The sequence below is a fragment of the Megascapheus bottae genome, chromosome 3 (assembly GCF_031878675.1).
Source record: "Megascapheus bottae isolate mThoBot1 chromosome 3, mThoBot2.hap1, whole genome shotgun sequence".
NCBI lineage: Eukaryota > Metazoa > Chordata > Mammalia > Rodentia > Geomyidae > Megascapheus > Megascapheus bottae.
The window spans coordinates 37,749,774-37,767,677 of record NC_143511.1 but is presented as its reverse complement, the minus strand read 5'-3'; the positions used below and the strand labels follow the sequence as shown (position 1 = coordinate 37,767,677).

General features: G+C 41.8%; 1 protein-coding gene across 1 annotated transcript in view; it reads left to right on the top strand.

Moving 5' to 3' along the window:
- The first annotated feature begins 5,721 nt into the window (after nucleotides 1–5,721).
- The window catches only part of Ermp1 (endoplasmic reticulum metallopeptidase 1), a 38,130-nt gene continuing 25,947 nt past the window's right edge, over nucleotides 5,722–17,904 (top strand). Inside the window, exons 1-4 of the mRNA XM_090329947.1 lie at nucleotides 5,722–6,075; nucleotides 6,976–7,277; nucleotides 14,127–14,254; nucleotides 17,609–17,714. Coding sequence (XP_090186073.1) covers nucleotides 5,735–6,075; nucleotides 6,976–7,277; nucleotides 14,127–14,254; nucleotides 17,609–17,714 — 877 coding nt within the window. The 5' untranslated portion in view covers nucleotides 5,722–5,734. The remainder of the gene's footprint in view (nucleotides 6,076–6,975; nucleotides 7,278–14,126; nucleotides 14,255–17,608; nucleotides 17,715–17,904) is intronic.

Below are 17,904 nucleotides of genomic sequence, written 5' to 3'. Positions count from 1 at the left end.
CCCTATCCTTTTATAAGGACAGAATCACTAGATTGCAATTGTGGGGTTGAAACTAAAAAGGAAGGTGTCATTTGTGTCATACTGTTACACACATATGGTTTGCAAAGGATTTCATGGTCTTCATCTTCCCCTCCCCTCCCCCCCAAAATCATGAATTCTTTCCAGGTTCCTTGCATAATTACTCTCCAGAAGGGTTATTCCAGTAGGTATCTGAAGTATCTATTCAACTTTTCAATCTAAGTTAAAAATGAGTTACATGTTCACATGCATTCCTTTGATGCAGAGAATGAGCATGTTACATGTTTTATGTCATTATGGCATAATATATATATACATTTTTGTCAGTCATGGGGCTGGGCTTTGGGCCTGGGCACTGTCCCTGAGCTCTTCAGCTCAAGGCTACCACCCTACCCCTGGAGCCACAGCCTACTTCCGGATTTTAGTGGTTAATTGGAGATAAGAATCTCATTAACATTTTAGTGCCCAGGCTGGCTTTGAACCAAGATCATCAGATCTCAGCCTCCTGAGTAGCTAGGATTACAGGTGTGAGCCATTCTGCCCAGATTCATCCTTCCTTCCTTCCTTCCTTCCTTCCTTCCTTCCTTCCTTCCTTTCTTTCTTTTTTGGATATGGGGCTTGAACTCAGGATTGGGAGCTGTCTTTGAGCCTCTTTGAGCTCAAAGCTAGTGCTCTACCACTTGAACCACAGTGCCACTTCTAGTTTTGGGGTGGTTAATCAGAAATAAGAGTCTCATGGGGACTTTTCTGCCCAGGCTGGCTCTGAACCATGATTCTCAGATCTCAGCCTTCTCAGTAGCTAGGGTTACAGGTGTGAACCCACCAGTGCCTGGCTTGGTATTTTTCTTTTGTTTTTGTGGGTCATGGGGCTTGCACTCTGGACCTGGGCACTGTCCCTGAGCTCTTCAGTTTAAGGCTACCACATTACCCGTGGAGCCACAGCCAGACTTCCGGTTTTCTAGTGATTAAGTGGAGATAAGAGTCTCAGGTTCATTTTGTGCCAGGCTGGCTTTGAACCTTGATCCTAGGATCTCAACCTCTTGAGTAGCTAGGATTTCAGGCGTGAGCCACCGCACCTGCCTATAAACTCCTCAGAGAAGAAAGAGAGAATACGAGTTCACTACCCTCTTGTTTCATTATTTACTGGACATTATTTCCACAATGTGTTATTGTCTCTCTCTCACTCCCTGCCCCCTCTTGACAGCAGTGGGGTTTGAACTCAGGGTTTCACACTTGCTAGACTGGCACATACCACTGAACCATGTCTCCAGTGCTGGTTTTTGGTGGTTATTTTTAGGACAGGGTTTCACTTCTCACTTTGGGTGCATACCTTAGCTGTAACCCAGGTATTTTAGGTTTCTTGTCCTTGCTAGAATCACAGGAACATGCCACGGCATCCAGCTTCCTGGAGATGAGTTCCATGGAATTTTCTATCTGAACTAACTGTAATCCAATCAATCTCAGTCTCCCACATCGTTTGGGATGATAAATGCATGCCACTAAACCCAGCTATAGGTTAAGGGGAGGCTTGGGGGGATTCTTTTCTCTGTTCCTCCCTTTCCTGCTCTTCCCCCTCCCCTACCTGCCTTTCAGCTCCTTTCCCCTCTCTCCCCTCTTCTTTTTTCTCTCTTCTGTCCCTTCCCATCTCCATCTTTTCTTTTCTCCCCCCTCCCTTCCCCTTCCTTTTTCTCATTTTTGGTGACTTTCTCTTTCTTTCTTTCTTTCTTTCTTTCTCTCTCTCTCTTTCTTTCTTTCTTTCTTTCTTTCTTTCTTTCTTTCTTTCTTTCTTTCTTTCTTCTTTCTTTCTTTCTTTCGCCAGTCCTGGGGCTTGGACTCAGGGCTTAAGCACTGTCCTTGCACTTCCTCAAGGCTAGCACACCACTTGAGCCACAGAACTATTTCCGGCTTCCTCTGTGTATGTGGCACCAAGGAATTGAACCCAGGGCTTCATGAATGCTAGGCAAACACTCTATCACTAGGCCATGTTCCTGACCCTGACTTTTTATCTTTTGAAGTAGTGGTATTTGAACTCAGGGTCCCAAGCTTGCTAAGCAGGTACTATATGGCTTTTAACCAGCTCCCCCAGCCCTCCTGGCCCCCATTTTGCTTTGGTCCTTTCTTTGTGTTAGTCCTAGTCCTGGGACTTGAACTCAGGGCCTGGACACTGTCTCTGAGCTTCTTTTGCTCAAGGCTAGAGCTTTACCACTTGAGTTCACAGCACCACTTCCAGCTTTTTCTGAATATGTGGTACTGAGGAATCAAATTTGGGCTTGGTGTATGCTAGGCAAGCACACTACCACTAGGCCATGCTCTCAGCCACTTGGTGGCTATTTTTGATGCCTAGAAGTTTTGAGTTTTGTGTAGTCAATATGTAATGCATCCTAGTATTATGCCTTCTATTTCCTTTTTGATTAAAGCCCTTGTCTATTTTAAAACTTAATTAGATAATTATATTTATATTATATTATTATATAATTATTGTAATTACTTTTGTACTGGTGAAAAAAATGCTTAATGTTTGATTCTAAATTCCACTCGATTTTTTTTGGCATGTAATGAGATTTCAATTTGATCCTCATCTATATCCCCCACCCCCTACCAAAAGAACCAGTTTTCTCAACCTCATTTATTTCCAAAAGGCTTTTTTCTCCAGATACCACTTCTTCCAAAATCAAAGTATTTCTTTTCTAATTGGCTATAGATTAATATAATCATATATGGTGATTCAGCTAGTAATATAGGTGGACTGGATATTTAACTCCTCTGTGCCCCTTGACACAGTGATTAGACAGTAGAAGGCACAAGCAGGATTTCTGCAGCAGAACTAAGAGATAAAATTCCAAGGATAGCTCAGCCCCTGAAGGTAGCAAAGCTCTGAAGAAAAAGTGATTTGCAGATCTGGCCTCTGTGCATACAGGAAAGACCTTTGCTGCTAGCTCCTAGGCATAAGCTTTCGGTGGTGGACCATTTTAACTAACTCCTAAATACTCAGTTTTATGGAGAACAAAGGTCGAATGCATCTAAACCAAGCAGTGAAACCAACACAGGAGTCTGGACATGAGTTCCCTCCCTGGTCCTTTACCCAAAGCTAGTCTACCAAACACTGTCTAAAAAAGCACATCAGACCAGTTACAGGCAACACCATCAATCCGTCTACAGTGTATACCAGGATCTTAGTAGCATTCAGAATCCATCTTCTGTTTTTTGCCAGTCCTGGGCTTGAGCTGAGGGCTTGAGCACTGTTTTTGGACTTTCTCAAGGCTAGCACTCTACCACTTGAGCCTCAGCACCACTTCAGACTTTTTTCTATGTATGTGGTACCGAGGAATTGAACCCGGGTCTTTGTGCATACTAGGCAAGCACTCTATCACTAGGCCAAACTCCCGGCCCCAGAATCCATCTTTTGACTGACTTTGCCTCTTGATTTTGACATCTGCTTCTGCCTGGGATTGAGACTGAGCATTCTTAGGAAACAGCATACGAAAATGCCCTTTCACTGCTCAAAACCACAGTGTTTACTACCCATGCTAGTGTCAACCTGCAACTGGGACCTTACCTCTCCTATCACTGTTACTCACTGTTGCTTCTGATCATCCCAGCTCAGTCCAAAGACTCTCTTCAGACTGAGGTGGCTCTGGCTTTCCTTCTTACTTCATTCAGCTCACCTCAATATTATCTTTTTAGAGAAGTTTGCTGATCACCCTGATAAAACAACAACTTCTAGCATTTTGTTTCCTAGAGTACTTAACTTCTGACATTTCACACACATACATTCACACACAACACACACATACACACAGTCTTTTAGTAACTCAACTATAATAACAATGTCTAAGAGCTAAGGACTATAGATAAATGTGGTAATGAATAAATTAGATGCCATCTTTGGTCTTCTAGAGATTATGGAATAGGAAAGACCTTACAGAGCTACTGATATCAACTACTATGTTTTCAAACATTCAAGAGGTATTTGACTATACACTGTAATTCCTGATTTAAGATGATAAAATCTCAAGCAAAATCAGACATGATTCTCACATTAATTAACCACAGACATAGATAGGCCATAGATGCTTGTTATGTAAAAGCTGATTCATAGGAAATAGGCTTTATTAGGTTGAGGGATTCCTTTTTTTTCACCTTTGCTTTTTTCTTTTGTTCTTTCTGGGCTTTGAAATCAGGGCCTTGCTCTTGAACTTTCTCTATCACTTAAGCCAAGCTTCTGTCCTGTTTTTTGCTTTATTATGGTAGGATTTCTTTTTTTGGCCTAGGTTTAGCCTCAGACCAAAGATCCTCCTACCTATAGGTATGTACCACTATGCCTGGCTTGTTGATTTCTCAATGAGGTTTCATGTACTTTTGTCCAGATTGGCTTTGAATCCCAGTCTTTCTAGTTTCTACTTACCAAGCAGATGGGATTACAATTATGAGACATTTCAGAGCTGGCCAGATTAGAATTCTTGTTTAAGGAAGTACCACTTAAACTGAGACTTGAGGAGGCAACAAAGGGGGAAGGTAAACCAAACATATTCTGAGAGATCCTATTGTAGAGATGGTGATCAAAAAGTCTTTGGAGGCTGGGCGCCGGTAATCCTAGCTACTCAGGAGGCTGAGATCTGAGGATCACAGTTCAAAGCCAGCCCAGGCACTAAAGTATGTGAGATTTTTTTTTTTCTATGTATGTGGTACCCATGAATGGAACCCGAGTCTTTGTGCATGCTAGGCAAGCACTCTACCACTAGGCCAAGTCTGTGAGATTCTTATCTCCAATTAACCATCAGAAAACCAAAAGTGGCGCTGTGGCTTAAGTGGTAGAGCGCTAGCCTTGAGCTGAGAGGCAGTGCCAGGTTCAGAGTTCAAGCCCCGTGACAGACCTCCCCCCCCCCCAAAAAAAAGAAGCGGTTGAAGGAGGTCAGAGTGGTTGCACATGTCAGATAAGCAGGAGGGATACGGAAGATGAATGCAGCGAGAGTTGTACGGAACTTGACATACTTAATGAAAATATTGCAGTACATTTTCCTAGTTGCTCATGGCAATTCAGCAACCACATGCTACCACACAGAACCCTGAAGCTGAGGCCACTGTGCCAGCCGGCAGAAAGAAGGCCACTAAAGGATCTGCTGCTTAAAATCCAGGGTGACACTGAACCTGTTTCCAGTAGACCACACGAGCCGGTGGGGTAGAATGCTGCGTGGAGCCCAGTAGACCTGTTTCTTCCTCCTGTTCTCTGTCTGCCCCCTCTCCTCTTTTATTTGTTTTTATTATAGTGTGTGTTGGTCCTGGTGCCTGCGTGCTGTCCCTTAGGTTTTGTTTTTTTTTTTCTCCACTCAAGGCTGACACCATACCACTAGAGTTACACTTCCAGGTTTTTTGGTGGCTAACAGGAGATGAGAGCCTATGGACTCGGGCCCTGACTGGCTTTGAAACCGCGATCCTCCGATCTCAGCCATCTACGTAGCCAGGATGACAGGCGTGAGCCCCGGCAGTTTTTCCGTGGAAATCTCTGTGGGGCCACAGGCTCTAGCGCAGAGGCCCAGCCCCCCTTCCCGCCCGGGCCGGTGTCCTCCGGAGAGCTTCCCAAAGGGGCGGGCTCGCCCGCACGCGCCCGGCCAATCCGCGGAAGTTTGGCCCTCTGCAGTTTCCGTCCTCTCACTAGGGGGCGCTGCGGTGGCGGCGGCCGGAGCTGGCGCGGGCCGGCGCGGTTGGACTCGCGGTCATGGAGTGGGGCTCGGAGTCGGCAGCTGTGAGGCGGCACCGCGGTGGAGCGGAGCGTCGGGAAGGACCCTCGCCCCCGTCGCCGCCCCCGGAGCGGAAAGCCTCAGTCCCGGCGCCCCCGGCGGGCGCGGACGAGCGCGACGACGGGAGGACGCGGAAGCGGAGCCCGGGGGGCGGCGGCGGGGGTCGGGGCGCGGGGCCCGGGCTGCCCGAGGCGCGCACGGCGCTGGCGCTGGCGCTCTACCTGCTGGCGCTGTGGGCGCTCGTGCGGCTGTCGCTGCGGCAGCTCGTGTGGCGCGGGACCCCCGGGCTCCCCGGCGAGTTCGACGCGGGCCGAGCCAGGTACCGGCGGCTCCGAGCCCGCTCTGCTCCCTCCGCTCCGGCCCCTCCCTCGGGCGCCGCACCTGCGCGCGGGCCGTGGGGTTCGGCTCGTGCGGCCCCGGAGGCTCGCGGGGCCCGGGGGTGGCGGGTGCGCGTCTGAGCTCCGGGTGCGGGGCTTGGCCGGGTCCCTCCGTCGTCCTCTCGGTGTGCGGACGGAGGGGCCCGGGCGGGTGGAACCTGGCTTATCCCCGGCCCCGCCTGCTCCTTGCCTGGCTGACCGTCCCTCGGCCCCAGCAACTTGCACTTCTTACCTCGGGCCAGTGAAACGGAGCGGGAGCGAATTGGTTTCTTTTGGCGGGGGGTGGGTGGAGAGGGGCTGGTGTCTGAGCTTCACAGACCCCGAATCTGTCTCTCTGTCCATATCCTGGGGTTTGAACACTGAGCCTGGGCTCTGTCCCCGAGTTCATGGCTGGTGCTCTACCAGTTGAGCCACAGCTCCACTGCTGGCTTTTTGATGGTTCATTGGAGATAAGTCTCCTAGAGTTTCATGCCTGGGCTCTCAGCCTCAGTAGCTGGGATTATAGGTGTTGGTCACCAGCGTCCAGTTATCCACTCATAATTATGCATACAATTTCATACTTTGTCAAATCATCTTTGGCGCCCATGAATTTAATGACTGTGTAAGGTTTTGGGGTGTTTTTAACATTATTTTGTGCTGGTCCTAGGGCTTGAACTCAGGGCCTAGGCTCTGTCCATGAGTTTTTTGTGCTGTAGGCTAGCCCTCTATCGCTTGAATCTCAGCTCCAGGAAGAGAGGGAGCCCAAGGGAGGAGTGGAAGAGGAGGGGAGGGGAGTAGGGTAGTTGCTCAGTTCTGTCTTAAGCTCGGCAACATTTGTCATTGTTTTTCTTGTTTGCTTCTAGAGATTATCTTGAACATATCACATCCATTGGCCCCAGGACTACAGGAAGTCCAGAAAATGAAATTCTGACAGTACATTACCTTTTGGAACAAATTAAACTGATTGAAGTACAAAGCAGCAGCCTTCACAAGATTTCAGTAGATGTACAACGACCTACAGGCTCCTTTAGCATTGACTTCTTGGGAGGTTTTACAAGCTATTATGACAATATCACCAATGTTGTGGTAAAGTTGGAACCAAGAGATGGAGCTCAGCATGCTGTCCTGGCTAACTGTCATTTTGACTCAGTGGTAAATTCACCAGGTACCCACTTTTTAGTCATTTTAAGTAATCATAGTAGTAGAAAATGTATTAGCTGAATCCTTCTTGGGAAGTGAGTGGAGGGTTGTTTTCTTGAACAGACCTTTTTTTCCCCACTGTGATGGAAGGCTGATATTAACAGTTTTAAGAGTTGACTGTTCAGTATTGTCTTATGTGCTTTATTAGTAGTGTTTTCTTTCTTTCTTTCTAAGCCTTGGGCCACCATCCCAATGGCAGTACATGTAGTGTTTCTGGTAGACGGAAGCCAGATCAGTGTTACCATGTGGCCTTGTGTTCTGAAGTTAGGTTATATTACTTCAAATGCATACTCAGGTCAGGATTGTAATAGGCTTTGAAGATACTAGGTAAAGGATTTTACCAGCCTTTAAAGGACAGGAGGTTTGGAAGGCATCATTTCTGGCAGTTTGTTTTCCTATAACAATTTGGTCTCTTGGCGGTGTGCTATAGGCTACTCAATCAGTTTAATATCTTGTTCTGAAGACACTTGTTTAGATCAGTGTTTGACATAATGAATATATGTCAAATGACTGAGAATCCCTTAAATTTCAATTTTTCTTCCATTTTTAAAAGATTCTTGAGAAAAAATGTTTTCAACAATTATAGATAGTCAGAATAGAAAACAGCATTTTATAATAACATGTTAGACAAGATAGCACCTGGCTCAACCCCCTCTTTTTATACAGGAACAAATTTAGCTGATTTCTGCTGGTAAGATACAGACTTGTGATCAGATGATAGATTTCCTGGATGGTTAATTCCTGTGGTTAACCTTTGAAAGGAAGGACAGTTGTTAGAGTATTGGTTAATACTACTTTGGCACATTACTTAACTTGTTTTTTTCTTTAGTTTCTTAATTGTTTAATGAAAAAATAGTATTAATGTCCCAAAATGTTGCTCAGAGTACTAAATAAATAAATATTAGAGTATTTTTCAGGGAAAATTTTTTGTTGTTATCAACTGTTATTAAACACAAATACTTGCTTGCATTTATAGTGCTTGAATTATGCTTGCAATAAGATTATAATTTGAGCTTTTTTCAGAAATCAGGTTGTACATACTTTTTTATGTAAAGGCAGAATAGTGGTCTATTATATCCATTTCAAAGCAGTAATAAAACTATGTTCACTATTATAATTCTTAAATTCTAGGAAGAGGAAAAGGAATACTATGGTTGCTTGAGAATATTATATAAGAAAAATGTGAGTACAAGTATCAGAAACAAATATAAAGGAAGAAAAAAATAATTTTCCCTGTACCTTTCACAGTTTTTCTGTGAGATAGACTAACTCCTGTAAGAAAAAAACTAGACACCTGTGGCTCACTCCTGTAATCCTAGCTACTCAGGAGGCTGGGATGTGAGGATTAGATTCAAAGCCAACCTAGGCAGAAAAAGTCTACGAGACTCTTATCTTCAGTTAACCAAAAAACCAGAACTGGATGTATGGCTAAAGTGGTAGAGCACCAGCCTTGGGAGTGGGGGAAAGCTAAGTGAAAGTAGGAGGCCCAGATCAAAAAAAAAAAAAAAGCAAACCAACCACCCCCCCCCCAAAAAAAAATAAAATAAACCCCTGGAACATTTTTGGAGAAGACAAGAGGAAAGAACAGGACTGGAGGTAGAGTCCTTTCTAGCATGAAAAGTACTGAGTTCATTTTTTTTTTTTTTGCCAATCCTGGGCTTGGACCACTGTCCTTGGGTTAGAGCTCTACCACTTGAGCCACAGAACCACTTCTGGCTTTTTTCAATTTATGTGGTACCAAGGAATTGAATCCTGGTGTTCATGCATGCTAGGAAAACACTCTACCACTATGCCAAACTCCCAGCCGCCTGAGTTCATTCTTTAGCACAACAGAAGAAAAACAAAAAATACAAAGAGAAAAAGAAAAGGACCTTGAATTCCTGTGGAAAGCCAATTGTGAGAAAGTATATATGTGGTAGATAGTCTAGTTGGTGAAATTTGTTTAGTGCTGCTTTAAGGCTGATAAGGGTCTAAGATTATCTTTGGTAATCAACCCTTGTCCTTCTTGGTAGAGAAGGAAGATAGAACCCGCATAAATTTATGTTCTACTTTTAGGCAAATAGGAGAATGGAGAGTTTTACTTATTTATATTTGCTTCTCAATTTCTTTTTCTTTTTTTTTTTTTAAGGTCATAGACTGTGGGCCTGGGCACTGTCCCTGTGCTCTTCAGCTCAAGGCTACTGCCCTACCCTTTGAGCCACAGCACCACTTCTGGTTTTCTAATGGTTAATTGAAGATAAGAGTCTCTTGGTCTTTAGTGCCTGGGCTAGCTTTGAACCGGGATCCTCAGATCTCAGTCTCTTGAGTAGCTAGGATTACAGGCATGAGCCTGTAATCAATTTCTTTTACCTCAAAATTACCTATATGTAGCTGGGCGCGGGTAGCTCATGCTTATAATCCTAGCTACACAGAAGGCTTTGAGCACAAAGAGCCTTAGGGACAGTGACCAGACCCTGAGTTCAAGCCCCAGGACTGCCCTCCCCCCAAAAAAAATCTGTATGTGAAAATACCATATTTCAGAGTACCGTATTCTACTGTTCTTCACAAACTTAATATCAAATATTCAAATTTCATATATGGAATTCACTAAAAGATGGTATTTCTATGAGCCTGAGAACCCACTTTTACCTAAAATTCTATTCATACTTTACTAATAATTTCTAGAATTTTGTCAGTAATGTTACTAAAATGTTTTATATATTCCTAAATAATATTAATTACTTAAGTCTTCTTAGTGATTGAATTATTGAAGATGAATTTTTTTCTTTTAGTCTTGACTTCTATTATTCTAACTAGCCTCTAGAGGAAAATTATGTGACAAGGATTTTTTCATTGATAGCTATAAAAGTAGTGTAACTTATTCTTCAGTCCTAGTTTTTAAAGGATTACATTAAGAACTTGTGTTCAGTTAGAATTCAAAGAAAAGGTTATATGGTATTTCACATAAAGTTAGAGCAGCAGTGGTCTGTCTAGGCATTTGTTTTGAATTGTGGTACCTGACTGAGTACTAAAGCATTCATTTTGACAATAGGTTATACTTAATATTCAAATGTTCCGTTGGTACATATCCTATTTTCTGAAAAAAAATTGGTGGATTATTTGAAAGTAGTCAGTGGGCCATCTAATATTAGAAAGAAAACACCATAGATCTTGTCTAGAAGTAATTCAACAACTCTCATCTCATAACATTTTACTAAATGTGCTGTAGTTATATATAAAGTTAATTCTAATCTCCATTTTGTAGAGTTCTGGGTGATTGGTCAGCCTGGTAGAAACAAAAAGTCAGTTCTGATGTTTGCTCACATTTTTTTTTACAGTAACTTAGTTTTTAAAGTTAATGGACAGAAACAGGGGTTATCCATCAGTCAGGGAGATAGTGTTTTCTATGTTTATGGCACTGAGTGAGTACTCAATTTCTCTCCCTCCAGTTCATGGGTGAGTGGTACAATGGATAAAACACATCAGACTACAGATTAGAAGAGCAGTTTTAATATTATTATTATTATTATTTTCAATACTGGGGATTCAATCCAGAGCCTGCACATGCTACAGAAGCTCTTATCTACTGAGCTACATTCCCTATCCCTGAATATTATTATTACTGTTGTTGTTGTTATTTTCTTAGAGTACTAGGGATCAAACCCAGTGCAACACCTGGAAGTCAGCCATTCTACTACTGAGATAGATTTTTAGCTGCCATCCCTGCTGCCGTAGCATCCTCCTCCTCCTCCTCCTCCTCCTCCTTCTCCTCCTCCTCCTCCTCCTTCTCCTCCTCCTCCTCCTCTTCCCCGCTTTCTTCTCCTCCCCCCACCCTTCTACCCCTCTCTCCCCTCTCCACTTTGTAACTCAGGTTGTCTTTGAACTCATGCTCTTTTGCCTGAGCCTCTAGAATGCTGGGATTATAGGCCTGCAACACCATCTTGGCTTCCATTTAATATATATATTTTTAAAGTTCTTCCTAGCGGTATACCTAGGACTCAGAAATTGATATCAGTTAGAATTAATGTTACTTGCAGAAAGACTTCACCTCCTTATGTCTGCTATGGAGTTCCAGATTATTAGTGGAAGAGACATTTCATAATTTCGGGTGTGGCTTCAATTTTCAGACTTAATTATAAATAGAAACAAACCCTTTTATTGTCCTCTAACTTCCTTTCACTTTGTTGAAAGTATTTGACCCTTCTCTAGTTTTCTTCTAAGAAAATCATTACTTACTAAACAGCCAATAAAGAAAAATACCTTTTAATTTCCATTTTTACATTGAATAAAAAAATTATGGTTTACTTTTTATTTTAAAGTAACTCAGTGTGAGCTGGGGCTTGGCACCAGTGGCTCATGCCTGTATCCCTGGCAACTCAGGAGGCTGAGATCTGAGGATCCCAGTTCAAAGGCAGCCAGGGCACGAAAGTCTATGAGACTCTTATCCCTAAATAACCACCAAAAAACTAGAAGTAGCACTATGACTCAAATGGTAGAGCAGTAAGCTGAGAGCTCAAGGACAATGCCCAGGTCCAGAGTTCAAGCTCTGCAACTGACAAAAAAAAAAAAGTAACTTCGGGTGAAAATGAAGAAATACTTATTTGATTTCTGGAAAGTGATTCATATAATTATATAATTATGAATCTGTTCACTTTGATTAATATATTGTCTAGTAATGACCACTAAGACTAGTGTCATTCCTGAGTAGAAATGGAGTCTGAAATTTAATGTTCCAAACAAGCATTTTATTTTGTCTGCTTATAGAGTCGTCCTGAAGTTTGCAAAGAGAAGGAAAAACTTAACATGAATGTCCCTTCTCCTTTGCCTCAGGCGTTAATCTTCTGGTGCTATCTTCTGTAATCCTCACAATAGATATGAATATTATCCTGTTTGCAAGACCAAGGAAGGGTAAAGGGACAGCTAATACTTCCCAAGTCTTTCCTGCTCTAAAATTATCTCTAAACTATAGTATTCCCTCTCCCAGTATGTATGTAGATCCAGAAATTTATTGCCCAGCTTATGATAGTGTTTATTGACTTTTAGCACTCTTTAAACTGTCTATAATAGAAAATTTCAAGTATGTATAAAAACAGAATTAGTGAATCCCAATAGACATCTCACTTAGTTTCAGTAGTTTAATATTATTTTAATTCTAAATGCTGGTTTCTTTGCTTATTTTAGAGTGGATCTTAGCTGTATTATTTCTTCTGTAAATATTTTAGTGAAAGCTAAACACTCTTTTTGACATTCTTACAATATCTTGAGTTAACGCATATAGAAATAAGTGGGGTGCTGGTAGTTTATTCCTAAAGTCTAAGTATTCAGGAGGCTGAGATCTGGGAATTGTGGGTTGAAGGCAGTCTGGGCAGGAAAGTTTGTAAGATTCTTATTTCTAATTAACCACCAGATATCCTAAGTGGAACGATGACTTAAGTGGTATAGTGCCAGCCTTGAGAGAAAAAGCTAAAAGACAGCACTGAGACCTTGAATTCAAGTCTTAGTACAAGCACAAAACCAAAAAAAAAGAAAGAAAAGAAAAGAAAGATAAAAGAAAATTACAAATCTAATAATAGTTTCCTAGTATCATCAAATATGCAGTTCTTTTTAAAAGTTTTGTGCTGTCTTGGGCTTGAACTTAGGTCTCTGAGCTTTTTGGCTTAAGGCTTTGGCTTTTTGGTGGTTAATTGGAGAAATGAATCTCATAGTCATAGATGTTCCTGCCAGGCTGGCTTCATATCACAGTCCTTAGATCTTAGCCTCCTACGTAGCTAGGATTACAGACTTGATCCATCTGCAGCAGCAAGTCAGTCTTTTTACCTCTTACAGTTCTCTTATAATCTCCTATAGTGTGAAGTTTGTGAATTAAGAGGAGGTATGGAGATTTCACTTTACTTTTCAGGGCTGGGACCAGACTTGCAAGTTAGGTCATTAGTTCTTTTCCTCTCTCTTACAAGAAGACACTTGTCTCCTTGACACTTGTCTTCTTTGTACTTTTCCATTCATGATCCTCTTGGAAGAACATTAAAAAATTCTATGCCATCCAAACTGACCCTTCTGTAAATGTGGAATAATCTGTAACTATTATGATTTTGTTGGAGAAATAAGCACAAAAGGAGTGAATGGCAGTGGGAGATGACGGGGAAGAAGCTGGGAGTACTGGAAGTGTGAATGTTACAAAGATGGACTAAAGTAACAAATGACACAAATGGGAGCTGTCATTATGACTCAGTAGTGGATCACCTGCTTTAGCACACGTGAGGCCTGAAATTTGATCCTGAGCTCTTCCAAGGATGTCCCAAATGATCTTGGGTTGATGCAGTTACCAGTTTGCCATATGACCTTAAGTCTGACCTGATTGATTTATTCAGCAAAAATTGAGTGTGGGCTGGACATGGTGGCTCATGCCTGTAATCCTAGCTTCTCAGGAGGCTGAGATCTAAGGATCGATGTTCAAAAGCTAGCCCAGGCACTAAAGACAGGAGACTCCTATCTCCAATTAGTCACTAGAAAACGGGAAGTGGCTAGGGTTTCAGGGGTAGGGAAGTGTAGGGAAGTAGACTTGAGCTGCAGAGCTCAAGGACAACGCCCAAGCCCAGAGTTCAAGTCCCATGACTGACCAAAAAAAAAAAAAATGAGTGTATACTGTGAGCCAGGTATGCTTGTAGGTAGTGATTGTCAGTAAACAAACCAGACCAGGATCTTTGTGGGGCTTGTCTGTGGTGGGTGTAGTTGTCACCTGGTCATGCAACTATTGTGATATTTCTTTGAGGAGAGCGTTCCATTCCTAGCAATGGCTTTAAAATCTGAGAAGCAAATCTGTTTTTCTGATTTGAAGGTGCCAGTGATGATGCAGTTAGCTGTTCAGTGATGCTGGAAGTTCTTCGAGTCTTATCAACATCTTCAGAAGCCTTACGCCATGCCGTGGTATTTCTCTTTAATGGCGCAGAGGAAAATGTCCTACAAGTGAGATTTTGTTATGTTAAATAAGTAGGTGTTAAGCCAGGTGTGGTGGTTCACGCCTGTAATCCTAGCTACTTGGGAGGCTGAGATCTGAGGATTGAGGTTCAAAGCCAGCTTGGGCACAAAAGTCCATGAAACTCTCATCTCCAATTAACCAGTAGAAACCAGAAGTGGTGCTCAGGAGTAGGGTGGCGGCCTTGAGCTGAAGAGCTAAAGGAAAATGCCCAGGCCCAGAGTTCAAAGTCCCACAACTGACAAAAAACAAAAAAAATACTAGGCTTTAATGATGATAATGATAGATAAGATGTATTTTATTAGTATGAATAGTATCATAAAATTCTAAGAAATTACTTGATAGTACTTTAAAAAGTACTTAAAAAGCAAACTCTAAGAGTTTGAAGAGTTTTAAAAAATATAATTATATGATTTATAATTTAATAAACATAATTATATGATTTATATAACTATGATTTATATAATATGATTTTTAGATAATTATAAAATCATATAATATAAATATGAAGAGGCATGTAGGCATTATGCCTTTGTGTTTCTTGCCTAAGAAAATCTCTTTTGGTCTCACTGTGTGTCAATATTTTGAATTCTGTATAATTTATCATATCTGGTATATTTTAGACCTTATTTCTGCATGTGAGAGCACATGTGCCATTTGTCTCTCTTTAAAAAAATATTTTTTGATGATTCTTTATGTATAGTATATTCATGTATATATTTTGGGGAGGGGAAGGGGAATGCTAGAGGGAAGGGTACAGAACTCCAGAGGAAAAGGGGGGAAAATTTCTGTAGTGGAGCTCATTGGACACTGATAAAAGTGAACTGTACAAGAGATGAGAGGGAGAGACTGGGAGAGAGTAAGGGAACAGAAGACCTATACAAAAGGAAATGTACTCATTACCTGACTCATGTAATTATAATCCCTCTGTACATCACCTCTATACTTACAGAAAAGTAATTGTAAAAAATCACCAAAAAAAATTGTACTTACAATAACCAGATGCTGGTGGCCTGTGCCTGTAATCCTAGACTGCAACCTGAGAAGGCTGAGATATGAGAATTTCAGATTGAAGCCAGACTGGGCAGACAAATTTGAGAGAGTTATCTTCAACAAAAAGTCCAAAGTGAAACTGTGGCTCAAGTGGTAGAGCTAAAGCTCTATTTTTGAAAGAAAAGCTAAAAGAACATAAAGATCTTAGTTTAAGCATTAGTGGTGGCACACATATAGACTTACAGACTTGTTCAATGTCTGAAAAGCTCAACTCAGAACATAGTACCTTGGCAATGTTTGGTTTTATTTATGTACTGATGTATGTATTTATAGATTTATTAGTATAAATTGTGTAAATGGGTTTATCTACATGTATATAATGTACTTTGATCAAATTATTACTGTACATATGTGTATGCACCTACTTTTGTGGGTTTTTTTTGGTGCCAGTCCAAGGGCTGAGACACTGCCCCTGAGCTTTTGTGCTCAAGGCTAATGTTCAGCCACTTGAACCACTGCTCTACTTCTGGCTTTTTGATGGTTAATTGAAGATAAAAATCTCAAGGGGAGCTGAGAGTTTGGCCTAGTGGTAGAGTGCTTACCTAGCATGCATGAATACCAGGTTCAATTCCTTGGTAACATACATACAAGACACAGGTTTGAGTCCTCGATAACACATACATAGAAAAGCTGGAAGTGGTGCTGTGGCTCAAGTGGCAGGGCCCTAGTCTTGAAGAAAAAGCCTAAAGACAGTGCTCAGGCCCTGAGTTCAAGCCCCAGGGCTGGGGAAAAAAAAAAAAAAAAAAAGCTGGGCACTGGTAGCTCTGGTCACTGGTAGCTCAAACCTATAATCCTAGCAACTTAGGAGACTCTGATCTGAGGATCACGGTTCAAAGCCAGGCCAGGCACAAAAGACCATGAGACTCTTACCTCTAATTAACCACCAGAAAACCAGAAGTGACGCTGTGGCTCAAGTGGTAGAGTACTAGCTTTGAGCTGAAGAACTCAGGGACAGCACTCAGGCCCAGAATTCAAGCCCCACAACTAATTAAAAAAACAAAAAAACAAACAAAAAAAAAACCAAACCTCGGCTGGGAGTTTGGCCTAGTGGTTAAAGTGCTTGCCTAGCATGCACGAAGACCCAGGTTCGATTCCTTGGTACCACATACATAGACAAAAGCTGGAAATGGTGCTGAGGCTCAAGTGGTAGAGTGCTAGCCTTGAGAAAGTCCAAGGACAGGGCTCAGGCCCTGAGCTCAAGCCCAGGACTGGCAAAAAAAAAAAAAAAAAACAAACCTCAAAGACTTTCCTGCCTGGGCTCGCTTTTAACCAAATCCTCAGATCTTAACCTCCTGAATAACCAGGCTTATAGGTAAGAGCCCTGTCACCTAGCTCCACATATTTGTTTATTTATTTTTAATTTTGTGATAGTCTTGCTGTGTAACCAATTATCATGCCTCATCCTTTCAAGTGCTAGTATCATAGGCATAAGCCATGCTACATGGAGTAATGTTTGCTTTATGAAAGAGTTCTTTGACGGCACAATTGCTCTCTTTATATTTTTTTGTCTTAGAGTTTCAGAGATGTTTTGTGGTAGTACACAGTACAAATGCCCAACTATATGTATTAGCTCTTCTGTACTCTTATTTCCTTTTCCTTTTGTATAATTTCACACTTACCAAAAATGTTGTTTGGAACACTCCTGACTGACTGCCTCTGTGGTAGATGACTTTGCAATCAGAAAACTGCACACAGCCATTATTTATAGAAAGAAAAACAGATCCTGTCTTTTTTTTTGGCCAGTTCTGGGGCTTGAGCTCAGGGCCTGAGCACTGTCCTTGGGCTCTCTCGAGGCTAGAGCTCTACCACTTGAGCCATAGCACCATTTCCAGCTTTTTCTATGTATGTGGTAACGAGGTATTGAACCCAGGTCTTTGTGCATGCTAAGCAAGCACTCTACCACTAGGCCAAACTCTTGGCCTGCAGATTGTCTTTGAGAAATGGTTATTATGTTCTCATATTGTTTATCTTAGCAAGATAACAATTCTCTCCTTAGAATAAATAAAATGGGGCCGGGAGTTTGGCCTAGTGGTTAAAGTGCTTGCCTAGCATGCATGAAGACCCGGGTTCGATTCCTCGGTACCACATATAGAAAAAAAGCCAGAAGTGGTGCTGAGGCTCAAGTGGTAGAGCTCTAGCCTTGAGAAAGTCCAAGGACAGAGGACAGTGCTCAGGCCCTGAGCTCAAGCCCAGGACTGGCAAAAAAAAAAAAAAAAAAAAAAAGAATAAATAAAATGAAGTTTGATAGTTTAAGATTGTTTAACCTATATTTGTTTTGTTTCCTCACTAAGGCCAGTCATGGATTCATTACTCAGCACCCCTGGGCAAGCTTAATTCGTGCATTTATTAACCTGGAGGCAGCAGGTGTGGGAGGGAAAGAGCTTGTGTTCCAAACAGGTATGTAAGGCTCTGTATATTTTAATGTAATTCTAGTTTTTATAAAGTAGAAACTTGAATGTAAGTAAACTCTCTTTAATGAATATTTTCTTGAATAAACATTCGTTTAAAGTTATGAGTAGTTTTAGATCATCTTTATTAACATTTTTATCAAAGTAACATTAATAGCATCTATTTTTTCTTCTTTTGG